Genomic DNA, 27,711 nt, shown 5'->3' on the forward strand with positions numbered 1-27,711 from the left:
CACCACGAGGCCTGGTCTCAGACCGAACCGCGGGGGCGCTGACCCCCGAAACCCTCTTCAGTTAAACTCCAGGTACGTATTTACTTAATCACTTTGTTTACGTACTTTTGTTTACCTACCTATTTACTTATTTATTTGACGTGAGCTCAGTCAAAGAATTATTATAATGTAGATTATATTCTTATTTGAATTATTTATATATAATAAGTAAGTTTATTTAGGCACAGGTACAAATAAGTACAATTATCATACATTGTGTAAATGACCCACCAGTTTAACACAAAAAAGTCAAACAGTGAGTTATTTCCACTATGGTCCTTATAATATCCAATATTTTTAAGTAATTATAAATTACGTATTTTTCAGAATGGCTGATAATATGGTATTGTAAATCAAGTATGATAATTATCCTTATGTGTAGCTGTACCTAAATAACCTTACTTGCTTACATTTCTGAGCAATAATAATATAAAAGGAATGTAAAAAGTCAGTAACAATGTCATGATAGAAGTATGAAACTCACCATCGGTTAGCAAGGTTAAATTTTAATGTTTTCTTGAAGTTTAAAACAAATCTTCAATGAAACAAATTTATCAACTTTTTTAATTATTTGGATTATTTTTTTATGGCTATTATATGTATAGAGAAGATGAATATATGTTGTTGTAGTAGAGTGATGAAAACAGCAGCTGGTGTGCCTCTCCTCCTCTCCAGCCCAACACCACCACAGGTCTCAACTATACTTGCTGTTTTATTCAATTTTATTGCTATTTTAAGGCTGTATAGTCTTAAATGGATGCTTTACATGTTATCTAAGTTCCTGAACAGTATCTAGTGATTATTTTATTGTATGTATAATGTGTTTTATAAAGTAAATGGTATAAGCAAGTGGTACACGTGTAGCTGGGGATGTGTACTTCACTTATAACAGCAACGCTGCTGACCTGCCAAACATGTTTTTAAAGTTACCAAAGTCCATATACACTATATTTTATTCATTACCATGATCTACGGCCTCAAATATTCTAGAAAAGATGTTGGAAAGCACTAGTTTGGTTATAGTTGTAGATGAGTGGAACAAAGTCCAGATCTTCAACTCTTCTTCCCAGTATTTCCTTCCTGCCCTGCAGCGCTGTATAGCCCTTGTGGCTTAGCGCTTCTTTTTGATTATAATAATAATAATTCTTCCCAGTATTGGACTGAGGAAGTCACTTGTTGGGGAAAAGTTTCCACAGTGAAGGTAATCAGGTGTTGCACAAGTGTTAAGTTAATCATCAAACTCCTCCCCTCAAGGAAGGTTCCTTGATGTTGGTGAGGGGCTCTTGATTTAGGGAATTGGATCTGTGCTCCAGTTCCCCGAATTAAGCCTGAATGCCTTCCACATTCCCCCCCCCCAGGCGCTGTGTAATCCTCCGGGTTTAGCGCTTCCCCCTTGATTATAATAATAATAATAATCAAACTCATGAGTATTATGTACTGCCCAATATACATTTCATTCTAGTGGTTTTCTTTTGTACCTAACATTGTTTTATTGCATGCAAACTACATTATTTTTGTACTGCTGAAAAGAAATAAAGAATTTAATTTGAACTGAACCATGAACTTTGGGTAGCTTTAAGAACAGGTCGCACAGGTACATGAAGGTAGCTTATATATGCACTGAACTTGCCTTGTGTGATGTTGTAAAACTATAAATAACTACACATTATCTAAGAAGATAATTTAGGATTTGTTTGAGTGAAATATTACCAACTTTATATATAGAAGAACTCTCCAAGTGACTGATGGGTAACTTTGTAATATCAGTGAAATCATTGCCATTGAAAGTCTATAAATGGGGAGAGAGAAAATAAGGGTGATACAGTACAGTATAGGTCTTCATTCAGTGCATTAAAAATTTGCTAAATTTAGATTTAGAAATAATATAGGAAAGTGCTGGCTTGGCAGCACTGTAGTTATAAATGAGTGGGAACACCTTGCCATGTAGTGTCAGTGCAGTGGACAATTTGGGTTGCTTAAAAGTAAGTAAGAAAAATTACTTAATAGATGGGCGAGAGTAACACCTGTTAAGCACGAAGCAATAGACCTGCTTTGCTCATCTGTTTTTTGTGTATACAGTATCTCATGGATATGCCTGATATAAATAACTCACTCACTTTACAGGTGCAATGTCTAATAAGGACAAACAAAAAAATGTGAACCGAGAGGTTCGGATTGGTAAGCTGTGTCTGAATATCTGCGTTGGAGAATCTGGTGACAAACTGACTCGTGCTGCAAAGGTGGGCCTTAAACATTTTTTCAGGGCTTTCTCATGTTATGAGCCAACAATCGTTACCACGTTGAAACACCGCTTCCCGTTCGAACAGCGAAGTTGAGCAACGTTGGTTCTGGTTAGTACCAAGATAGGTGACTGGGAACTCCAGATGTTGCTGGTAACCTGGAAAGCCTTATTGTATATTGTTTTACAAATTTTATCTAATTTGCAATACTATAAAATTATTTTTACAATAAAATGCTTGACTTTTTGTTGAAAACATGAGTGAAATTTTGAAATTTATTACATATAACTTAGGGGTAAATCCTATAGTTTATTAAATCACCAAATTTATTGGAGTACATATAGTAGGGACCCGCTTTACGGTGTTTTGCTAATATGAACATTTCAAATTATGACCAAAACTCGTACGGCTGTCTCCCCCCCCCCCCCCACCTGACTTGCTAATACCGCCTCTGCATCTCCAATATGCCTATAAACTTTTCATAATTTCAAGTGTTTTAAAGTTATTGCATATTTTATATATGCTTTGATAATTATACTTGTGTACCTGTATGTAAGTAAACTTACACACTGTGCTAGTATGCAGGTACATATTAAAGTCACTAAAGGCGACTCCCTAGTCTTGATGCCATAAAAATAATAATACTAATACAGTAGGGTCCCACTTATACGGCAGGTTAGGTTTCAGGCTACCACCAAAAAGTGGAATGCCCCTTTTTTTTTCACTTATAAATGCTAGATAAGTTTACACTAACACATATTAAGTTATCAATAGAACTAGGCATTAAAAACAAAAAGTAAAACACACGCACAGTACACTCATTGCCTACCTTAAAATATTTGTAGTCTTAATGTAGGGTGAGAGGTGAGTAGTATTTTATTGTGTGGGAAGTCAGGTGTAGGAGGTATGGTAGCCAGCCAGGCCACCCCACCCACACGTAATATACTATGGCATTTAAAGCTCCCTGATTAAATGCATATACAGCATACTCATTACTTCAGAATATTTTGTAGTTTTAATGTAGGGCGAGAGGTGAGTAAACGATATAAAAATGAACAAACGAGAGAGAGCTGGTAAATGAAAGAGGGGAGTCATGAAGGATGTAAACAGACAGCATCTGGTTTTTGTTAATACACATTCATCTACACCTAGCATCTCATATTTATGTTAATTTATTGTACTGTAGGGTGTATTTATCATGTTTATATGTTATGTAGCATGTTTATTATATTTTGAAAAAATATCATAGATTAATGAAAATGTTTATATAAACATAATACACGACATATATTGTGCCTCAGAGTGATTATTATTGTGTATTATTATTATCATTATTAACCTTTTGACTGTTGTGACCCAAAATCATGAAATGTCTGTTGCAAAATATTCGGGAAAAAAATTCTAATGAAATGATAGAGCATCTTTTCCCGGTGGTAATGACACCAAAAGTAAGAAATTTGATGGAAAACTTATGGAATTACGCTCTTGCGAAGTTAGCGATCTCAGCGATTTTGCCCACTTTGAGCCCTATTTTCGGCCAATTCCATTGTTCCAATCGACCAAACTTGGCTATTTCTTTAGAACTCCATTTGTTCTATTGATTGAGTACAAGAAATCGTCCATTTATTGATTTCAACTACCCAATAAAGTGGTTAGAAATTGGCAATTTGGCCAATTTCACACAAATTAAAAAATGCCAATTTTAAAATAGGGTCCAGAATAAACAATGCAGACATTCCTGGCACTAATATAACATTTTCTCTGTTCATTAGTCATGTCTCCAGGCTCCTCTTATATTACTCTTGCTTTCTATTTTGAATTTTTATTCACACACGAAAAAAATAGAAGATTTACTGTTATGCAGATTACTGCATTATTGTAAAAAATTATATATATATAATATCAGTGCACACTGACACATGTGTAACATCTGGGTATGTGGCTTTATCAATACAAATTCTAGGACATAATCTGAAGACAGTAGAGCTATTATATACAAAAGATGAGGTAGTCAGTCCCTCAGCCTTGGAGTTGGTGTGAAGAGCACCGTAGTCTTGAAGATTCTGGAGCAGTGGCAAGGAGACTTGCACTTATATACTAACGCCAGGTGGATAGGGATGGGTAGCAGACGAGGGGATAGTCACTGGTAGGCGGGATTCCCCAATTAAGGATCACATTATACCGCTGTCTGACTGTGCGTCTGGCAGCCCTGCTGTCTGACTGCTTCTGGCAGCCCTGCTGTCTGACTGCGCGTCTGGCAGCCCTGCTGTCTGTCTGCGCGTCTGGCAGCCCTGCTGTCTGACTGCGCGTCTGGCAGCCCTGCTGTCTGACTGCGCGTCTGGCAGCCATGCTGTCTGACTGCGCGTCTGGCAGCCCTGCTGTCTGACTGCTCGTCTGGCAGCCCTGCTGTCTGACTGCGCGTCTGGCAGCCCTGCTGTCTGACTGCGCGTCTGGCAGCCCTGCTGTCTGACTGCGTGTCTGGTAGCCCTGCTGCCAGACACATGGTCGTAAGTTGAGTGGTCGTATGTCACACAGGTCATAAGTCGGGTGGTACTAGTATATACGACCGTAACAGTCAAAGGGTTAATATGACATCCTCAACATTAATAAGACACTTAGTGATTTTAATATGTATCTGCATGCCAGCACAGTTTGTAAGTTTATTTAGGTACAGGTACACACAAGTATAATTATCAGAGTACATATATATAAAACATGAAATAACTTTAAAGCACTTGAAATTTTGGAAAGTTTCCACACATAATGGAGAGACGTGATGCTCACGGAGAAAGTAAACAAACCGGGGTGGGGCGCAGTATCCATATTAGTCAGGTGGGGGGAGGCATATAGCAAGTTTCGGTCATAATTTGAAGTATCCATATTAGCAGATTGCTGTAAAGCGGGGCCCTACTGTACTGGGACACATTAAATGTCGTATATTATGTTAATATGGACATTTTCATTAATCCATTTGTGTTGCAGTAGGGCACCACTTATACAGCAGGTTAGGTTCCAGGCTACTGCCGTAAAGCGGAAATCGTCGTAAAGTGGAATGCCCTTTTTTTTTCCACTTATCAATGCATGTTAATTCTAGATAAGTTTACACTAACATATATTAAGTTAGCAATAGAACTAGACATTAACCCTTGGACTGTTTTGGTCGTATATACATGTCTTATGAGCCACCGTTTTTGACATATATATACAGTGGACCCCCGGTTAACGATATTTTTTCACTCCAGAAGTATGTTCTGGTGCCAGTACTGACCGAATTTGTTCCCATAAGAAATATTGTGAAGTAGATTAGTCCATTTCAGACCCCCAAACATACACGTACAAATGCACTCACATAAATACACTTACATAATTGGTCGCATTCGGAGGTAATCGTTATGCGGGGGTCCACTGTACTAGTAAATTCTAGCGGCTTCAAATCAAGCAGGAGAAAGCTGGTAGGCCCACATGTGAGAGAATGGGTCTGTGTGGTCAGTGTGCACCATATAAAAATCCTGCAGCACTCAGTGCATAATAAAAAAAAAAATACCATTTTTTTAATTAAAATGCCGACTTTGTGGTCTACAATATTTTCGTGTAGTATTTATGGCTGTACGTATTCTCGTTTTCTTGGTCTCATTTGATAGAATGGAGAACATATTATAGAAATAGAGGTGATTTTGATTGGTTTTACTATGAAAAGAACCACGAAATGGAGCTCAAAGTAGGGGGATGTTTGATTGTTGCTGATGTTCAAAAGTAAACAAATGATGTCATTTTCCAATAAATGTCCAGGTAGCCATTCTAATATGCTGTCATGAATGGGTTGACATTATTTATACAATTATTACAATATTGCAGTAGTCTGCATAACAGTAACTCTTCTATTTTTTGTTTGAATAAAAATTCAAAATGGAAAGGAAGATTAATATCAGAGGGGCCTGGAGACGTGACTGATGAACAAAGAAAATGTTATTTTAGAGCCAGGAATGTCTGCATTGTTCATTCTGGACCCTATTTTGAAATTGTCATTTTTTTTTTAATTTTCGTGAAATTAGCCAAATTGCAAATTTCTGACCACGTTATTGGGTAGTTGAAATCGGTAAATGGGCAGTTTCTTGTACTCAAAAATGGAGTTCTAAATAGATAGCTATGAGTTTGGTCAACTGGAACAATGGAATTAGCTGAAAATAGGGCTCAAAGTGGGTGAAATCGCTGATTTGTAAATATCGCCGAGGTCGCTAACTTCGTGAGAGCGTAATTCCATCAGTTTTCCATCAAATTTCGTTCTTTTGGTGTCATTACAATCGGGAAAAGATTCTCTATCATTTCATAAGATTTTTTTTCCCCCCAGAAATTTTGCGACACCAGGAGACGCCTCAGGATTTGGGGTTGCTGCAGTCAAGGGTTAAAAAAAAAAATACACATTTAGTACACTCGTTACTTACTTTAAAATATTTGTAGTCTTAACCCTTTGAGGGTTGAGTCCCTCAATCCTGAACTCCCACTCAGGGTCAAAAATTAAAAAAAAAAAAATTATTATGAAATGATAGAGAATCTTTTCCCGATGGTAATGACAGCAAAAGTTTGAAATTTGATGGAAAGCTTACTGAATTATGCTCTCGTGAAGTTAACAGTCTCAACGATGTTTACACATTGGCAATTTCACCCACCTTGAGCCCTGGCCACTTCCAATGTTCCGGTCGACTAAAATCATAGCTATTTCGCTAGAACTCTATTTATTCTATCGATTGAGTACAAAAAACCGCCCACTTACCGATTTCAACTACCTAATAAAATGGTCAGAAATTTGCAATTTGACCAATTTCACACAATTTTCAAAAGATGCCAATTTCAAAATAGGGTCCAGAATAAACAAGACACTTTCCTGACACTAAAATAACATTATCTCCATTCATTAGTCACATCTCCAGGCCCCTATTATATTACTCTTGCTTTCCATTTTGAATTTTTATTTTCACAAAAAAGTAGAAGAGTTACTGTTATGCAGACTACTGCATTATTGTAAAAATGGTATAAATAATAGCACACTTGTGAAAGAATTAGACTCGCCAGTTGATGTGTATTGGACATGTGGCATGATTTGTTTATTCTCGAATATTAGCAAAAATTGAACATTTCTGCTACTTTGAACTCTATTTCAAGGTACTTTTCAACGTGAAACCAATCAAAATCATCTCCATTTCTGTGACATATCTTCCATTCTATCAAATGAGACCAAGAAAATGAGAATACAACCATAAATACCGTACAGAAATACACTGCAAAATAGCTGTTTTAACCCTTTCGGGGTCCACAGGCCCTCTCAGAGACTTGTTCTCAGGGTCTCCCAATTTTAAAAAAAAAATTATTTTTTCTTATGAAAAGATAGAGAATCTTTTCCTGATCATAATGACACCAAAAACTTGCGGAATTATGTTCTCGCAAAGTTAGCGGTCTCGACGATGTTTACGCATCGGCAATTTTGCCCACTTTGAGCCCTATTTTCGGCCAATTCCAATGTACTAGTCGACAAAAATCATAACTTTCGCTAGAACTCCATTTTTTCTATCAAATGAGTACAAGAAACCACCAATTTACTGATTTCAACTATCCAATACAGTGGTCAGAACTTAGCAATTTTGCCAATTTCACACAAATTTCAAAAGATGCCAATTTCCAAATAGGGTCCAGAATAAACAAGAAAGACATTCCTGGCACTAAAATAACATTTCCTCTGTTCATTAGTCACATCCCCATGCCCCTCTTACATTCTTTTGCTTTCTATTTTGAATTTTTATTCTCACAAAAAATAGAAGATTTACTGTTATGCAGACTACTGCATTAGTGTAGAAATGGTATGAATAATATCGGCGCACTTGTGAAAGAATGTTAGACTCACCAGTTGATGTGTATTGGACGCTTAGCATGATTTGTTTACTTTTGAACTTTGCTAAAAATCGAACATTTCTGCTGTTTGAGTTCAATTTCAATGTACTTTTTTTTCATTGTAAAACCAGTCAAAATCATCTCAGTTTCTGTAATATGTCTTCCATTCTATACATTGAGACCAGGAAAACTAGAATACAACAATAAATACCATACAAAAATACAGTGCAAAGTCGCTGTTTTAATCCAAAAACGCGGTCAAAGTTTTTTTTTTCTTATTACACACTGTGCTTCAGGATTTTTTTTTTATACTGTGCACACTGACCACATAGACCCATTCTTTCATATGTAGGCCTACCAGCTTTCTCTCACTAGATTTGAAGGCGCTAGAATTTGAGTACTAGTACGGCCAAAACCTTGAAAGGGTTAAATAGAAAATGGCGAGCTTTTTTTTTCTCGTGCACTGTGTGCTGCAGGATTTTTTTTTTATATGCACGCACTGAGCATGGAGACCCATTCTTTCATATGTAGGCCTACCAACTTTCTTCCACCAGATTTGATGGCGCTAGAATTTTGGCATATAAGTACGTGACTGACCCTGACTGTTAAGGTGTACAGTGGAACCCTGAGTTTTGTCCACCCTGAGTATCGTACGCTTTGTGTTTAGAACCGTTTTTTCGGCTAAATTTTGTCCCAAGTTTTGCACTGTGCCCCGTGTTTTGTGCCGCGTATACCAGACCTGTCCGCCTCCCTGCAGAGCCGTCGTGAGTCAGTCTGCCTTTGTTTCTTTCTCCTCGAGTGAACGTTACATTATATACTAGACATTTAAATTGCCCTAGAGCGATAAAATGCATATACGGTACACTGATTACTTACCTCAAGATATTTATAATCTTAATGGTCTTAATATAGGGTGCAAGGTGAATAGTAAGGTAGGTATGTATGAAAGTGTGGTAGGTATGTAACCCCCATCTGGCTACTCCACTCACACATTATATACTAGGCATTTAAAGTGTCCTAGAGCTATAAAATGCATATACAGCACACTCATTACTTTAAAGTAATTGTAATCTTAATGTAGAGTGACAGGTGAGTAAACAAGATGAGTACGTGAGTGTGTAGAAGGTTCGCTGAGTTTTGTAAACAAACCAGGTGTTGTTAGCAGTATACAGTGGTCCCTCGTTTTTCGTAGTTAATCCATTCCTGGAGTTGCTACTATTATCGAAATCTTCGATTTGCGAATCAATTTTCCCCATACGAAATAATGTAAATACAATTAATCCGTTCCTGACACCCAGAAGTATTAAAACAAAAAAATTTTTTACATGAAATGTAGATGTAGTACATAAACAATACAATGGGAAATGATGAATGAAACATTAACAGCATAACACTTACTTTTATTGGAGATTCTTCTTAGTACAGTGGACCCCCGCATAACGATCAGCTCCCAACTCCACCAATTATGTAAGTGTATTTTTGTAAGTGCTTTTGTAGGTGTATTTTTGGGGGTCTGAAACGGACTAATCTAATTCACAATATCTCTTATGGGAACAAATTTGGTCTATAACGGCACCCAAACAGACTTCTGGATTGAAATAATATCGTTATCCGGGGGTCCACTATATATGGGGGACTGGAGGAGGAGAGAGATTGGATTGTTTACAGTTTGGAAGGGGAATCCCCTTCCATCAACACCTCAGGTACCAATTGCTTTTCTGGGGTTGCTTCTCTTCTCTGTTTCTTAATGCCACTAGGACCACCTTGAGAGTCACTGGAGTCCTGTCTCACAAAATAACTGTGGATAGAGCTCTGTTTCTGGCGTCTCTCTAACACTTTCCTAAAATGGCCCAAGACTTTGTCACTGTACATGTTGCCAATATGGCTTGCAACAACCTTGTCAGGGTGATGTTTCTCCATAAAGCTTTCCATCTTACCCCACATAGCAAAAATCTCTTTAATTTCTGAAGAAGGCATCTTCTTCCATCTCTCTTCCACCTCCTCTGCAGCAAGATTCTGAGCTGCGATCTGTTGCTGTTCTTAAATTCAATTGTATTTCTCACCTTCTTTACCACAGGCTTGGCACTAGGAGCTTTCTTTGGAGCCATGGTAGCTTTAGTAATTGCAAGCACTATACGATACATCCTATACGATACATCCCTCTAGCGCCTGGAACCAATCTTGGGCGGAAAACATTATATACTGAGTCAATAAAGGAGAATTAGTGTGCACTACCTAGCAGAGTTTACTGCCAGAGGGGAATCATAGGCCTGTGTCCCATGTGAAAAAAATAATAATAATTGAACTTTGTGTCAGAGGAAAGAAAGTCTCCCTGATAACATTGAGTATACATAGTGTATAGTGTATACTACAGTGGCTCCCTAGTATATTGATGATAAAGGTAAAGTGTCATTTGAAAACAGGTGAATTTGTAAATGAAGTGATAAGCCTATAGAGGCAGGTGCCAGAAGTCACCAGAAACTTACCACAGGTCAGCTGTTTTTAATAATCTTCCTGGCTTGCTAGTGTACTCGCATATAATCTAGTGATACCAGTGAATAGCAGAATACAGTGTTGTAGTAGCAACTAACCAGTATTATAAAGGTACTTAGTGGAGTGGAGTGACTTTCATTAGTTTCTTTTTTCTTGAAATACCAGACATATACGGTGAATTTCATATAACCTGTAGTTACCAGCGGTCGCAATATACACAACGAGAAGCAATTATTACTCCAGAAAAAGCGTCCTTCCTCCAAAATTTCCACCAGTCAACTATAGTGATAATATAGCATTTATTGTGGTGGAGACGGAAAAAAAAATAGAAAAGCTAGATACAGCGATTGATAAACAAGGATTGAGGTCGACCGTTCGTCATTGTAGGAGCTGCCAGCAGTCACCGGCTCTTCAACACGCAAGTTATACTTTTGTATCAATCAAATCACATATTACTCGGGTAGATAATTTCCAGTAGATCCTTCATGTGTTAGCTCAAATCACCGACCAGTATGTTTTAAATAAGTGACCCACTGATCAGATCAGATCGACTGGTCCGAACCCTTGACTGGTCCGAACCCTTGACTGGACCGAACCCTTGACTGGTTTCAAACGGTTTCGTTGGACAATAAAGCAGACTGTAAACGGATGGGGTTGTAGGCGCCCTTATAAACACAAACATTAAATATATATCAGGAACGTGCACGGTAAGCTGTCCAATATACAAAAACAGTTAGAAACAGAAATACAAATAGCTAGAGCTTCATTTAAGGAGGTTATTAATAGAATATTCAAGAGGTTGCTAGTAAAATTGCAGTAAATCAACCATTCAAATCATTATGAAGCTGTGTGTAGTCTGTGGTCAGTCAAACAAACGGGCTTCCACATGGATAAATTGTCATTTTTGTGGAAATTGGTGTCACGCCCCTTGTGCAGATATCCCAGAACTAGCTACAAGCAGTATTAAAACAGGGAAGTGTTTTTGGGTATGCCCAAATGAGATAAATCTGTGGACTAAAATCACAAGGGTATTAAAAGAGGATAACATCAAAGCTGCTTTCATAGAAAACCTGGAAGCTTTCTACAACAGATGGGAACATAAAAAGTCTGGGCTGAATGGTACTGCCCTTGATACTGGCCATGTAGTCAGAAACTGTAAGGCTGGAGATGATGTCCTGGTAGTCAGTAAATGTGGGGCTGATAGTGCTGTCCTGGGAGACAGTAATGGTGAAGCTGGAGATGCTGTCCTGGGAGACAGTAATGGTGAAGCTGGAGGTGCTGTCCTGGGAGACAGTAATGGTGAAGCTGGAGATGCTGTCCTAGGAGACAGTAATGGTGAAGCTGGAGGTGCTGTCCTGGGAGACAGTAATGGTGAAGCTGGAGGTGCTGTCCTGGGAGACAGAAATGGTGAAGCTGGAAGACAGTGGTGAAGCTGGAGATGCTGTCCTGGGAGACAGTAATGGTGAAGCTGGAGATGCTGTCCTGGGAGACAGTAATGGTGAAGCTGGAGATTTTGTCCAGGTAGTCGGGAATTATACGCAGGAAGGAATACATATAAATGACCTCATAGGGGACAGGAGCCATAGTAGGGAAACAAGTGTAGTCAAAGATAAGATAAAACCAATATTGCAAACTAGAAATACCGCAGGAAATAGCAAACAAGAGGACTCCACTAGCAATAGTGAGGATATATTACCAAAAACAACTGGTGGGAGCTCCATTGTTGGTGCTAGGGAGGATAGAAGTAAGACAGGGAAACATGCACCAACAGGGAATACAGTCACAGAAACCCAAGGCAAACGGAAACCAAGCCTGTGCACATACTATGCACTTGGTATCTGCTGGCATGGGAAATCTGGAAAAACAGATGGGACGTGCAACTATGACCACCCTAGAAAATGCCATGCCCATATGACAACAGGAAAATGCAAACTCCCTTCCTGTAAGCTTTTTCACCCTGAACTGTGTACCTCTTCAGTACAGGAAAGACTGTGCTATAACCTAAATTGCCAGGCATACCATCTAAAGGGGACAAAAAGATACAAAACATCCAGGCCATGGGAAAACCTGGGTAGCCACAGCCACTCAAGAGGGAGAGGTTTTTTAGTGCCAGGAAGGAAAAAAAAAACTGGCAGGAAATGGCAGAAATCGTACACCAAATCCAGTCATTCCTGGAGTGGAACCACAGTCGATGGCCTCCACTCCAAACCAACAGATACAGATACTAATGCCGGAAAAAAAAAAAAAAAATCCCCCCCCCCCCCCCCCCAGTACCAACAATACCACCAGTCCGATAACATTCTTCTTTGCAAATATACAGGGTCTAAAGCCAGCAACAAACAACAAAATACCTTTCATCCGTGGACTGCTTGCAGAGGCAAAGGCAATGTTCGCGGCTTTCACTGAGACCCACATAAAGGATCACTTGGACAACGAAATATGGATCCCAGGTTACAACCTATACAGATGTGACAGAGTGAACAGGCAAAAGGGAAGGGGGTTGGCCTGTACATTGCAGAGTCACTTGTTTGCACAGAACTGCTAAATGCCTCAAATGATGTAGTGGAAGTTTTAGCAGTAAAGGTCGAGAACCAAAACCTAGTCATTGTGGTAGTCTACAAGCCTCCGGATGCAACATCCCAGCAATTCCAGGAACAGCTGTTAAAAATTGACCACTGTCTGGAAAATCTTCCAGCTCCTGCACCCAACATCTTGCTCCTGGGGGATTTCAACTTAAGGCACCTAAAATGGAGGAATATAGCAAATAATATTGTTGCAGTAATAACACCAGGAGGCAGCTCTGATGAAAACTCACACTCACGCGAGCTTTTAAATCTCTGCACAAAATTCAATTTAAACCAGCAAATAATAGAGCCTACTAGACTGGAGAATACACTAGACCTCATCTTCACTAACAATGATGATCTGATAAGAAATGTCACCATATCAAAAACAATATACTCAGATCACAACATAATTGAGGTTCAGACATGTATGCGCGGAGCCCCAGACCGACATAATGAGATTAGTCACGAGGGAGCATTCACCAAATTCAACTTCAATAACAAAAACATAAAGTGGGACCAAGTAAACCAAGTCCTAACCGATATAAGCTGGGAAGATATACTAAGCAACACAGACCCCAACTTATGCCTAGAACAGATTAACTCGGTGGCACTCGATGTATGCACAAGGCTTATTCCTCTAAGAAAAAGGAGGAGTAGATGTAAAATAGAAAGAGACAGGCGCTCCCTTTACAGGCGACGGAAAAGAATAACAGAGCGGCTAAAAGAGGTCAATATATCTGAAATGCGTAGGGAGACACTGGTCAGAGAAATAGCAAGCATCGAACTTAAGCTAAAAGAATCCTTTAGGAGTCAGGAATCGCGGGAAGAACTAAAAGCCATAAATGAAATCGAAAGAAACCCAAAGTATTTCTTCTCCTATGCCAAATCAAAATCGAGAACAACGTCCAGTATTGGGCCCCTACTTAAACAAGATGGGTCCTACACAGATGACAGCAAGGAAATGAGTGAGCTACTCAAGTCCCAATATGACTCAGTTTTTAGCAAGCCGCTAACCAGACTGAGAGTCGAAGATCAATATTAATTTTTTATGAGAGAGCCACAAAATTTGATTAACACAAGCCTATCCGATGTTATCCTGACGCCAAGTGACTTCGAACAGGCGATAAATGACATGCCCATGCACTCTGCCCCAGGGCCAGACTCATGGAACTCTGTGTTCATCAAGAACTGCAAGAAGCCCCTATCACGAGCCTTTTCCATCCTATGGAGAGGGAGCATGGACACGGGGGTCGTCCCACAGTTACTAAAAACAACAGACATAGCCCCACTCCACAAAGGGGGCAGTAAAGCAACAGCAAAGAACTACAGACCAATAGCACTAACATCCCATATCATAAAAATCTTTGAAAGGGTCCTAAGAAGCAAGATCACCACCCATCTAGAAACCCATCAGTTACACAACCCAGGGCAACATGGGTTTAGAACAGGTCGCTCCTGTCTGTCTCAACTGTTGGATCACTACGACAAGGTCCTAAATGCACTGGAAGACAAAAAGAATGCAGATGTAATATATACAGACTTTGCAAAAGCCTTCGACAAGTGTGACCATGGCGTAATAGCGCACAAAATGCGTGCTAAAGGAATAACAGGAAAAGTCGGTCGATGGATCTATAATTTCCTCACTAACAGAACACAGAGAGTAGTCGTCAACAGAGTAAAGTCCGAGGCAGCTACGGTGAAAAGCTCTGTTCCACAAGGCACAGTACTCGCTCCCATCTTGTTCCTCATCCTCATATCCGACATAGACAAGGATGTCAGCCACAGCACCGTGTCTTCCTTTGCAGATGACACCCGAATCTGCATGACAGTGTCTTCCATTGCAGACACTGCAAAGCTCCAGGCGGACATCAACCAAATCTTTCAGTGGGCTGCAGAAAACAATATGAAGTTCAACGATGAGAAATTTCAATTACTCAGATATGGTAAACATGAGGAAATTAAATCTTCATCAGAGTACAAAACAAATTCTGGCCACAAAATAGAGCGAAACACCAACGTCAAAGACCTGGGAGTGATCATGTCGGAGGATCTCACCTTCAAGGACCATAACATTGTATCAATCGCATCTGCTAGAAAAATGACAGGATGGATAATGAGAACCTTCAAAACTAGGGAGGCCAAGCCCATGATGACACTCTTCAGGTCACTTGTTCTATCTAGGCTGGAATATTGCTGCACACTAACAGCACCTTTCAAGGCAGGTGAAATTGCCGACCTAGAAAATGTACAGAGAACTTTCACGGCGCGCATAACGGAGATAAAACACCTCAATTACTGGGAGCGCTTGAGGTTCCTAAACCTGTATTCCCTGGAACGCAGGAGGGAGAGATACATGATTATATACACCTGGAAAATCCTAGAGGGACTAGTACCGAACTTGCACACGAAAATCACTCACTACGAAAGCAAAAGACTTGGCAGACGATGCACCATCCCCCCAATGAAAAGCAGGGGTGTCACTAGCACGTTAAGAGACCATACAATAAGTGTCAGGGGCCCGAGACTGTTCAACTGCCTCCCAGCACACATAAGGGGGATTACCAACAGACCCCTGGCAGTCTTCAAGCTGGCACTGGACAAGCACCTAAAGTCAGTTCCTGATCAGCCGGGCTGTGGCTCGTACGTTGGTTTGCGTGCAGCCAGCAGCAACAGCCTGGTTGATCAGGCTCTGATCCACCAGGAGGCCTGGTCACAGACCGGGCCGCGGGGGCGTTGATCCCCGGAACTCTCTCCAGGTAAACTCCAGGTAAACTAAAATGAGTGGAATATTATGAAATATTTCGTAGGAGCACATGAGGGGACCTTCGCTCACTGGTAAACAATGCCAGACTGGCTGGGTAGGGAGGCCGCCCCGGCTCACACCGTGCGTACGCGTCCCGGACGAACTATTATTCGCGAGTCAACCTATGATTAGCAAGCCCATGTTTATACAAAAATATCCCTATGATTTCCGAAATCTATGATTCCTGAGAACTACGAAAAGCGAGGGACCACTGTATTAACGTTTTATACGACTTTTAATGCGCCTTTAGTGATTATTATTGTATTGTTATCGTTGTTAATATGGCATCATCAAGACTAATAACGCACTCTTAGTGATTTGAATTTGTTCCTGCATGCCAGCACAGGCATAGGTTGTGGAGTTTAAAGCAGTTAAGTTCAGTGACAAAGTGTAGCATTAAGAGTGTAACAGTTAAGCAATAGAAAAAGGATGAAACGAAATAAACTCCTGACAGCATAAGCTGATCTGCCTATCTTCTGCAAGGTATGTAAATGGTGTACGTACACCAGTTTATTTGTACATTATGGTTTTCTTATGAAAGAGGCGATCTAATACAGTTTGCCTCACAAATTCCGTTTTCTCTTATACTAACACATCTGAAGGAGGAACCACTGTCCTCCGCCGCCACCACATACGTAATGACATACATATTTTATTCATTCTAGATTGTATATCAGGTTTTTATGTTATTTATATTGTTTATTATGTCATATTAGATGAATTGTGATAAGCCATAGAGTTGATAATAGCGTCATATTGAAGTACTAGTTAAACATGCCTCCTGACAGCAGGAACCAATTAATTGGATTTACATTATTTCTTATGGGAAATATTGCTTCGACTTGAGAACATTTCGACTTTAGTCCTTGCTCCTGGAATGGATTAAGGATGAAACTCTGGGTTCCACTGTACATGTACATGTATGTGACTGACCCTCAAAGGGTTCATGTAGGGTGAGATGAGTAGTATTTATTATAAGAAGTCAGATGTGGTAGGTATGGAAGCTAGCCAGGCACCCCACCCACACGTATAAAACGAATAAACGAGAGAGAGAGAGAGAGAGAGAATGAGTACATAAGAGAGGACAAGGACGCGGAGTTTGTAAACACTCAGACGAACGCTTCTGGTTCATACACGTTTGTATTATACACATACCATAATATAAACAGTACATTGTGTGCAAGTTGTTTCCACGTTGGTACAGAAGAACAAATAAAGAACAACACTTCAAATCTCGTGTAACACCATTTTTAGAAGAAATAACACTCTGAGTGAAGGCATACGGGAATAATTTTCTACAGTTACCCCCAGTAATACTATTGTGTACAAATTTTCTTTGGTGTTGAACTACAGAAAATGTTATTCTTCCAAACCCTCTGACAAAACTGGAAAAACATCTCATAATTATGTTAATTTATTCTACTGTGGGGTATGTTTATACGTTACGTAGTGTGTTTGTTATATAGTTTTGAAAAGTATCATAGATGGATTAATGAAAATGTGTGTATTAACCTAATATATGACATTTAATGTGCCTCAGAGTATTATTATTATTATTATTTTTATTATTATTATTATTAGTATGGCATCTTCAAGACTAATAAGACGCTCAGTGATTTTAACTTGTACCTGCACGCCCGCACAGTGTGTTAATTTACTTAGATACAGGTACACAGAAGTATAATTATAACTATTTTTTTTCCCTTTCTTTTTGGGTCACCCTGCCTCGGTGGGAGATGGCCAACGTGCTAAAAAAATGAACACAGTGGTCCCTCGTTTATCGTTGTTAAAACGTTCCTGGAAGTGCGACGATTATCGAAATAGACGATTTTTTAATAAATTTTCCCCGTAAGAAATAATGTAAATACAATTAATCGTTCCTGATGCCCAGAAGTATTAAAACAAAAATTTTTTTTACATGAAATATAGATGTAGTACATAAACAATACAGTGGGAAATGATGAATGAAACATTAAGAGCATAACACTTACCTTTATTGGCGATTCTTCTTAGCGTATGGAAGACTGGAGGAGGAGAGATATTGGATTAGTTACTGTTTGGAAGGGGAATCCCCTTCCATCAACACCTCAGGTACCAAGTTCTTTTCTGGGGTTACTTCTCTCTGTTTCTTAATGCCACTAGGGCCAGCTTGAGAGTCATTGGAGTCCTGTCTCGCAAAAAAAGTGTCCAGAAAGCTCTGTTTCTGGCGTCTCTTTAAAGCTTCCCTAAAATGGGCCAAGACTCTGTCACTGTACAAGTTGCCGATATGGCTTGCAACATCCTTCTCAGGGTGATGTTTCTCCATAAATCTTTCCATCCTACCCCACATTTCAAAAATCTCCTTAATTTGTGAAGAAGGCACCTTCCATCTCTCTTCCTCCTCTGCAGCAAGATTCTGAGCTGCGATCTGTTGCTATTCCTGCTGAAGCTTTTGCAGCTCCTCAGTGGTTAGCTCTTCATTGTGGTCCTCCACCAACTCTTCCACATCCTCCAAACTCGCATCCAACCCCATGGAACTCCCCAATGCCACAATAGAGTTCACAACTGACATAGGCTCATCAGGGTCAGCCACAAACCCTTCAAAATCCCTCGTGGACACAATCTGGCCACAATTTTCTCCAAGCAGAGTTCAAAGTCCTGGTAGTCACTCCCTCCCAAGCCTTACCTATAAGGCTTATGCAATGGAGGATACTGAAGTGTTCTTTCCAAAAATCTCTTAGGGTCAAGTGAGTGTCTGAGGTCACATTAAAGCACCTTTGAAACATTGCTTTGGTGTCGAGTTTTTTAAAGTTTGAAATGACCTGCTGGTCCATGGGCTGGAGGAGAGGAGTAGCATTTGGGGGCAAGAACTTTACTGTGATGAACCCAAACTCCTGCAGAATTAGGTCATCCAAGTTTGGAGGATGAGCAGGTGCATTGTCTATTACTAGGAAGCACTTGAGATCCAATTTCTTTTCCAGGAGGGCCAAAGACTTCATTGAATAACTCGACGAAAATTTCCCTCGTGACCCATGCCTTATTATTAGATCTCCAAAACACACAATTTACTCTTCATAACATTGTTTTTCCTGAACACTTTGGGATTTTCAGAATGGTACACTAGTAACGGCTTCACTTTGAAATCCCCACTAGCATTAGCACAGAACGTGAGCGTCAGCCTGTCTTTCATAGGCTTGTGTCCTGGCAGTCCCTTTTCCTCCTGAGTAATGTAGGTCCTCTTTGGCATTTTCTTCCAAAAGAGGCCTGTTTTGTCACAATTGAACACTTGTTCAGGTTTCAGTCCTTCAGCCTATATGTACTCCTTGAATTCACTTAGGAATTTTGTAGCTGCAATTTTGTCCGAACTGGCAGCCTCACCATGCCTTATTGCACTGTGTATGCCACTACGGTTCTTAAATCTCTCAAACCAACCTTTGCTGGCCTTAAATTCACAAATATCAGTACTCGTTGCAGGCAATTTCTTTATCAGATCATCATGCAACTGCCTAGCCTTTTCACAAATAATCAACATCATAAGACTATCTCCTGCTAATTGTTTCTCGTTTATCCACACCAATAATAACTTCTCAACATCTTCAAGTACTGGTCTCATTTTTGTCAGCATGTTTACCCCCTTTGCAACAACAGCTTCTTGATTTCCTTTTTCTTGGCCATGATGGAATATATGGTTGTGCAGGATTTGTTACACATCCTGACCAGTTCAGCCACACTTACTCCACTTTCATATTGTTTAGTGATGTTTTTTTTTTTTAAATTCAATCATATTTCTCACCTTTACCAAAGGCTTGGCTCTAGGAGCTTTCTTTGGAGCCATGGTAGCTTATTTAGCACTTGCAAGCACTAAAATGAATGAAATATTATGAAATATTTCGTATGAACAAGTGAGGGGACCGTCACTCACTGGTAAACAATGGCACACTGGCTGGGAAGGGAGGCCGAGGCGGCTCAGAGCTGTGAGTACGTGTCCAGGACGAATGACAATTAGAGAGTCAACTGACCATTTACAAGCCAATGTTTGGATGAAAATAACGCGACGATTTCCGAAAAGGACGATTATCGAGGGACCACTGTATATAAAATATGAAGTAACTTGAAAAAAATTGATATTTTCCGGACATAATGGAGAGTTGTGCTCACGGAGAATGTAAACAAACCGGGTGGGGTATGTTGACCATATTAGAAAGTCAGGTGGGGGGGGGGGCCGTATAGCGAGTTTTGGTCATAATTTGAAATGTCCCTATTAGTGGAACGCTGTGATGCGAAATGCCATAAAGCGGGGCCCTACTGTACTTAGTTTACACTATATTAAAAATATTCAGTAATTCAAAATAAAATTCTAATACAAATTACTAAAGATGAAGCTAGTTACGTGAATTGTTACAAAATATGAGACATGCCTGTCTAGTAATAAATGAGAGTTGAAGGAAGGATGGCAAGAACAGGGACAGTATTGGATGAAAGACACAGTTTCAGAATTGGTGTAGCATAAATTGTTAGAATCGCATTAAGGAGCTTTTTAACAGTAGCTTTCAAGTGGTTGGTAGATAGGGAGCCTCTGGAATCTTCAGGCAGTGTGTTACAGATTTTAGGTCCTTATGTACACAATGTGTTTTTACCAAGGTTGAGTCGGAGTTAGAGATATGGGAGGAAGTGTAAAATAAACCCAGTGAGAAGCAGGGGTGTGGTGGGGACAATAAGGGAACACTCAACATCTGGGATCTTACCATAAGATACCAGAAACACGGCCAGAACAAGTGAAGAAACCTTTAAGAGGAAACTGGACAAGTATCTTCACGAGGTGCCAGATCAACCAGGCTATGATGGATATGGGTATCAGGCAACAACAGCCTGGTTGACCAGGCAAGCACCAGACTAGCTTGGCCCTTGGCCGGGCTGTAAGAGTAGTGAAACTCTCGAAACTCTTCAAAGGTATATGGGGAATATCATAGAGGATTTTGTGTCTGGTATTATGCCTATGAGTTCTGTTGCAGCTATCAAGAAAGAGTTTAAGGGTAGGATTAATTTAAAATTGATTGTCCAGTATATGTAGTATGCATTGTAGTATGAGTAAATTTTATGTATATTAAGCATGTTTCATCTTTTGAAGAGTGGGGAGTTTGTTTCCTGGTATTAGACTGGATAATCATTTTCACAGCTGCTTTTTTGTTAAGTTATTGGCCTTAGGTGATATGCTGTAGTTGATGACCAGGAACAAATAGCATAGGTGATGTAAGAATAGATTAGTATACGTTACGTATGGCTGTTTGAGGTACATAGTGGCAAGACTGCTAAAGACTGGCTGCTTGTGAATGTTTCGACTTCTCTGAGTCCCCCTTCCCTAGTGGGATATGGGTGGTGTTGCTAAAAAAAAGGATGAATGAGAAGATATTTGCTTTAACCCTTTGAGGGTTTTGGTCGTACTAGTACGTCTTACGCGTAGGGGTTTTTGACGTACTAGTACTCATAAATTCTAGCGGCCTCAAATCTAGTGGGAGAAAGCTGGTAGGCCTTCATATGAAAGAATGGGTCTATGTGGTCAGTGTGCACAGTCTAACAAAAATCCTGCAGCACACAGTGTATAATGAGAAAAAAAAAACTTTGACCATTTTTTTTTTAATAAATCAGCGACTTTGCAGTGTATTTTCGTATGGTATTTATTGTTGTATTCTAGTTTTCTTGGTCTCATTTTATAGAATGGAAGACATATTACAGAAATTAAGATGATTTTGACTGGTTTTACAATGAAAGGTGCCTTGAAATTGAGCTCAAAGTAGCAGAAATGTTCGATTTTTACCAAACTTCAAAAGTAAACAAATCGTGCCAAGCGTGCAATACACGTCAACTGGTGAGTCTAATATTCTTTCACAAGTGCACCAATAATATTTATACCATTTTTTACACTAATGCAGTAGTCTGCATAACAGTAAATCTTATATTTTTTGTGAAAATAAAAATTCAAAGTGGAAAGCAAAAGAATATAAGAGGAGCCTTGAGACGTGACTAATGACTAGAGGAAATGTCATTTTAGTGCCAGGAATGTCTTGTTTATTCTGGACCCTATTCGGAAATTGGCATCTTTTGAAATTTGTGTGAAATTGGCAAAATTGCTAAATTCTGACCACTGTACTGGATAGTTGAATTTCATAAATGGGTGGTTTCTTGCACCCATTCGATAGAAAAAATGGAGTTCTAGCGAAATATTCATGTTTTTTGTCGACTAGTACAGTGAAATTGGCCGAAAATGGGGCTCAAAGTGGGCAAAAACGCCGATGCGTAAACATCGCCGAGACCGCTAACTTTGCGAGAGCATAATTCCGTAAGTTTTCTATCAAATTTCAAACTTTTGGTGTCTTTATGATCGGGAAAAGATTCTCTATCTTTTCATAAGAGAAAATAATTTTTTTTTTTTAAATTTGGCCGACCCTGAGAACGAGTTTCGGAGGGGGCCTGTCGACCCTCAAAGGGTTAATAGTCTGAATGAGAAATGAGGGATGCCTTCTTACAGTCTTTGAAATTTATTTTGTCCTTTTGTCAAAAACCACCACCTTTGTTCTCTTTAGAAGCTACCTCATGATTACCTTACTAATTTAAAAAAAAAACAAAAAACATTTTATTCTAGTGCAAAAATTATATTTGGAAAAATAAGAATGAGGGTAGGCATAGACCTTGTTAGACAAATCAGTTTTAGCTTTGTAAAAGGTGATAAGCCTACATCTAAAGTAGAATATGCTCCTTTGGTTCAGTAGGAAAGTTAAGGATAAACATGACTAAGGCTAAGGAATATTTTTCATGCTCACTCTCCTTTTGTATTAAAGAAAGCTTGAAAATGTTCTTGAATTTCAATTGAAGTACAAATGTAATGTGTTTTCTCATTAATATTAGGTGCTGGAATCTTTGACTGGTCAGAAGCCAGTGTTCTCCAAGGCACGCTATACTGTGCGCTCCTTTGGCATCCGCCGTAATGAGAAGATAGCAGTCCACTGCACAGTCAGAGGACCCAAGGCAGAAGAGATTTTAGAAAAAGGATTAAAGGTATAGTACCAATAATGTCATTAAAATGAGAAATTGTGTGTACACATTCTCATGAAAGTGCACATTTAGCAATATGTGCACTGTATATGGAGTAGATGTGTAAGATAAGGTTGGAGAAATAATTAGCAGTGTTTGGTGCTTTCCTCTCACTGTCAGTCTCTCTCCTACAGTGATTAAAAATACAGTAAGTATTCAGGGTTAACTTTTAATACAATTATTTCTATATTGTATTAAATTGCAGTCAAAAAATTGGCATATTTTTAATCAAAATATTAACATCAGTAACATTCTGGTTTTGAATAACAGCAATTCCCTGAGCTGTAACATTTCCCACTGATCTTTAAAGGTATGGGTATTGTCACAGAAAATATGTTAGACATCACATACATAATTAAACTGTTATGTTAAGTAAAAGGACACTAATGCAACTAATTAAACTATAACCCTAAACCACAGGTCCGTGAATATGAGCTACGTCGTGACAACTTCTCCCAGAATGGCAACTTTGGGTTTGGTATTCAGGAGCATATTGACTTGGGTATTAAATATGATCCTGCCATTGGGATCTTTGGTTTGGACTTCTTTGTTGTGCTTCAGCGACCAGGTAAAATTAACATTTACTCAATTTTTTTTTCTTTCAGAGGTGTTGTGTTCAGTATTGGTATAAAAAATTACAGTGCCATATTTGATACTGAATTGTAACAGCCAGTTATGCATCTATTCCAGGATACCGGGTAGCAAAGCGACGCCGGAATCCAGGCAAGATTGGGCCACAGCACTGTCTGGTCAAGGAGGATGCAATCAAGTGGTTCCAGACCAAATATGAGGGTATTATTCTGCCAGGCAAAAAGAAGTAAATCATGTATTTAGTAAAAATGAAGAATAAAAACTAGTTTTTTTTTTAACATGTTTATTATGCTGCTTTAAAAAAATGGGAGGTCCATGATCTAATATAAGCTTACACCTTTTTTCCTTGGATCAAATCTGACTACCCTCCCTCTAATTCTGCAGGCACTGCCTTTCCAGGCAAGTGTCTTGATGCTTGTGAAAAGCTCTTAGCCATATAATTTTGAGTGCTTGGATGCAAACCTGATTTCCTCTCATTCCTTGGGTGTTTTATGCCTTGTAATTGTTCAGTGTCTCATGAATGTCTAGTCACTTATTAGTTTAGTGCTTTGCTTAATGTAGTAATGTGTATCATTCCTTTGCTATTACATTTCCTATGTATTTAAAATATTCACTGCTTTCTGTCAACCTCTATTTAAATGGTAAATGTGCAAGATTTCATGAGAAACTTAAATACTGTTTATAAAGGTTATCTTTACCATCAAGAGCCTTGTTGAGGGGAATCAACTTCGATATAATAGTGAGGAATGCTTCTTTTTTGTTTAAGTTTAACACACGTGCCCCCCCCCCCCTCGGCCGCCTTTTTTTTTTTTTTTTTTTTTTTTTTTTTTTTTTTTTTTTTTTTTTTTTTTTTTACGTGCCGACTGTCTCGCTAACGCAAGTACTCCTCTTCAAGGGGGGCTCCTTGGCGTGGTGAAGAGGCTCTTGGTCTGAGGAATTAGCCCTGTCGGTCTTCTTCCTCAGACCGAACCTAATTACCCCCCATTCTCCCCTCCCCTATCCCATCCTCCCCTTTTTCCATTCCTCCTCCTCCTCCTCACCCCTCTCTTTTGGCCTTCGGTATTTCTCCCACAGGCGCACTAGTTCCTAGGTAGGGGAAAGGACACCGGGGTCCATCCCATTCCGTTGAGGTTCTTGGCGGTGGCGTAGTTTGCCGTGGAATCTGGATTGCCTGGGGATGTCCCGATCCCTCTCCGGTATCCCGGAGTAGCTTTGGGTGTCTTTTGGGCGACGGGTGTATCTCTGGAAGCCACCTTTCGGATTCCGGGGGTGGTGGCCGAAGGAGGTATGCTTTGTGGCGGATATCCGGCCGCCCTCTTTTGTCCACCGAGGTAGCTCGGCAGATGTGAGGTTGCTATCCCGGATTGCTGGTTTACTGGCATGAAGGGTAGGGTATGGCACGGGTTCCATGCTGCATCTGCGCTACTAGCTGTGTTGAGGTCCTCTTGGGCGCGGAGGGAGATTTCCGGCCCTTTCATTCCTCCTGGGAACTATTCCTCCCCGCTCCCCCCTTTTTTTATTCTTTTTTTTATTTTTATTTTCTTTTCTTCTTTCTTTTTTTTCTTAAAAACAAAAAGCAAAGGAGTAACCTAACCATGGCAGCCCTAGTCCATGAAACCACTACCCCCGGGCCCCTTCTTGATACCGCACCCCATTCTGACCCTGCCTTGTGTTTAGACCACTCTTCGGACACTCCTGATGCCCCTGTACCTCTTGCTGGTGCTGTTTCCTCACCCGCTTCAGGTACCGGGGCTTCGACTGACTCCTTCGATTTGTCTGAACTCTGCTCTCCTTTGACTATGCTTCCGGCTTCTCCCTCTACGGTACGGCAATTTTCGAATCGCCCGCCCATTTCATGCCGGACCAACTCCGGTCCTACTCCTAAACGCCAACGTCAATCTCCTGATGATGCTCCTTCGTTACCTTCCCATTCTACTCGGAAAAGACCGACACGTCAAGCACTCCCTCTCCACGCTCAGTTTCGGACCACACAATGGACTAAATTCTTTACTTTAAGACCAACTTCTTCTTCTGCCTACCTTTCTGACCATAGTATTGGCAAAGCGCTCCTGCGTCATGTTGGCAGAGATATTTCATTTTACGCTCTCAAGAGCGGTACGCGCATCGTCACTGTCCAGAATGCTACCCAAGCTCATGATCTTTCTCTCCTTTCGAATATCGATACTACTCCTATCACTATTGAAAAACATCTTTCTCTCAATTCTTGTAGTGGTACTGTCATTCTGCCCCATACCATAGTCCAACAGAATTTCCAGTCATGTGGCAATGACATTTTTGAACAGCTGGAACTCCAGGATCTCCCAATCCTCAAAGTAGACACTTATGTCCTTCCTGCCCGGGGGCGGAGACGTTACCCTTGCAATGTGGCTCGTTTAACTTTTGACAGCCGAGAACTCCCGTCCTCTGTATATGTCGCGGGACATCGGTTACAAGTTCGAAAGGTGATACCTACACTGCAACAATGTAGAAATTGCTGGCATTTTGGTCACCCAGCGAAATATTGCAGATCTATGGCCGAATGCCCAGTCTGTGGTGCCGACGACCATTCTAATACATCTTGCAGTCAACCTCCATCTTGCCTTAATTGTAATGAAGCTCACCCTTCGTACTCCCGCCGTTGCCAGGTCTACTTAAATGAACGTGAAATCCGTTGCCTCAAAGAGGCAGAAGGTCTCCCTTATGCTATGGCAGTTACTCATCTCCGCCTCCAAGGGAGACTACCCCGTGTTTCTTATTCTCGTGTTTCCAAACATCCCCCTACTTCTGGGGTACCATCTTCTGCAGCCTCCTCTGTTGTTACCCCTCCCATAGCCACTACGGCATCTAATCCTTTTGCTGTCCTTGGCTCTGACGTCCCGACTACAACTCAGTCTGTTCTCACATCTTCGCGTCCTTCCTCACAAGCCCCAGTATCGACAAGACCTCGTACGACACCTAATACCAATCGCCCCTCTACTCAGAAGTCCAAAAAATCCACATTGCTCAAATCTTCTTTGCCCCTTCCTTCCCTTCTTCCACCTCCACACTTTACCTTTCCAGTCTCTGTACCTAGTTCTTCCCCTCTCTCTGGCTCTATTACAAGTGTGGAGATTCACCCTCCTCCTCGTACTATGCCTTCTACCCCCGTCCCCTCCCAAGTTTCTCCCTCTTCTGCCACCTCCCAGGTTTCTGCCTCTTCTGTCCCCCCCCCACACTTCATCTCCAGTCCCTTACACTTTTCCCTCCCCCTCTACTTTGGTACAGTCCATTACTGCCCCAATCTTTACTCACCCTCCTCCTCCTATCTCCAATATGGTCTCCCATACATCTTTGAATTCAGAAACACTTGAAGCCATTTCAGAATATATTGCAGAGACTAAACCTTCAATGGACACTGATTCACTTCCTGTTCCTTCTCTTCCCTCTCCTCCATCTTCACAACCCCATTCTTCGCAAAGCTCCGTTCCTTCGCTACTTGAACATCTTCCAATGCCACCACACGTTGACTTTTCTAACCCCTCTAGTCCGTAGGTGCCTTTACCTACAGATTCCTGATATTTTCTTCATCGCCAATCATGGCCTATTTACAGTGGAATATCCGCGGCCTCAGGGGTAATCGGGGTGAGCTTCAGATGTTGCTCTCCAGGTTTTCCCCTGTTGGTGCTTGCTTACAAGAACCAAAATTACACTCGGCTGTTTTCCAACCTATCTCAGGCTATAATTTATTGTATTCTTCGGATCCTTTCTCAGATGGGACCTTTAATGAAAGTGCCCTTCTTCTACGCAATGATATTCCGTACTATCAACTATTTGTCCATACCTCGCTGCATTACACTGCAGCCCGTATCCACTTGAATAAGTGGTTTACAATATGTTCTTTATCTCTCTCTCCTTCTCGAGCATTTTCTATCCCAGACTTTGCCTTTCTTGTTTCATCCTTACCACCACCACTTCTGTTACTTGGTGATTTTAATGCCCACCATTTCCTCTGGGGGGGGGGGTCTCATTGTGACTCACGTGGCATTCA

The 27,711-nt window shown here is 40.4% G+C and overlaps 1 protein-coding gene across 1 annotated transcript; it reads left to right on the top strand.

Moving 5' to 3' along the window:
- Window positions 1–677: 677 nt before the first annotated feature.
- On the top strand, window positions 678–23,946 carry RpL11 (ribosomal protein L11). The gene is made up of 5 exons (XM_070083143.1): window positions 678–730; window positions 2,164–2,279; window positions 22,908–23,057; window positions 23,514–23,661; window positions 23,784–23,946. Exons 2-5 carry the CDS (start codon window positions 2,169–2,171, stop codon window positions 23,912–23,914), a joined length of 540 nt encoding a protein of 179 aa, XP_069939244.1. The 5' UTR covers window positions 678–730; window positions 2,164–2,168; the 3' UTR covers window positions 23,915–23,946.
- The last annotated feature ends 3,765 nt before the right edge of the window (window positions 23,947–27,711 follow it).

Source organism: Cherax quadricarinatus, chromosome 1, assembly GCF_038502225.1.
Source record: "Cherax quadricarinatus isolate ZL_2023a chromosome 1, ASM3850222v1, whole genome shotgun sequence".
Taxonomy (NCBI): domain Eukaryota; kingdom Metazoa; phylum Arthropoda; class Malacostraca; order Decapoda; family Parastacidae; genus Cherax; species Cherax quadricarinatus.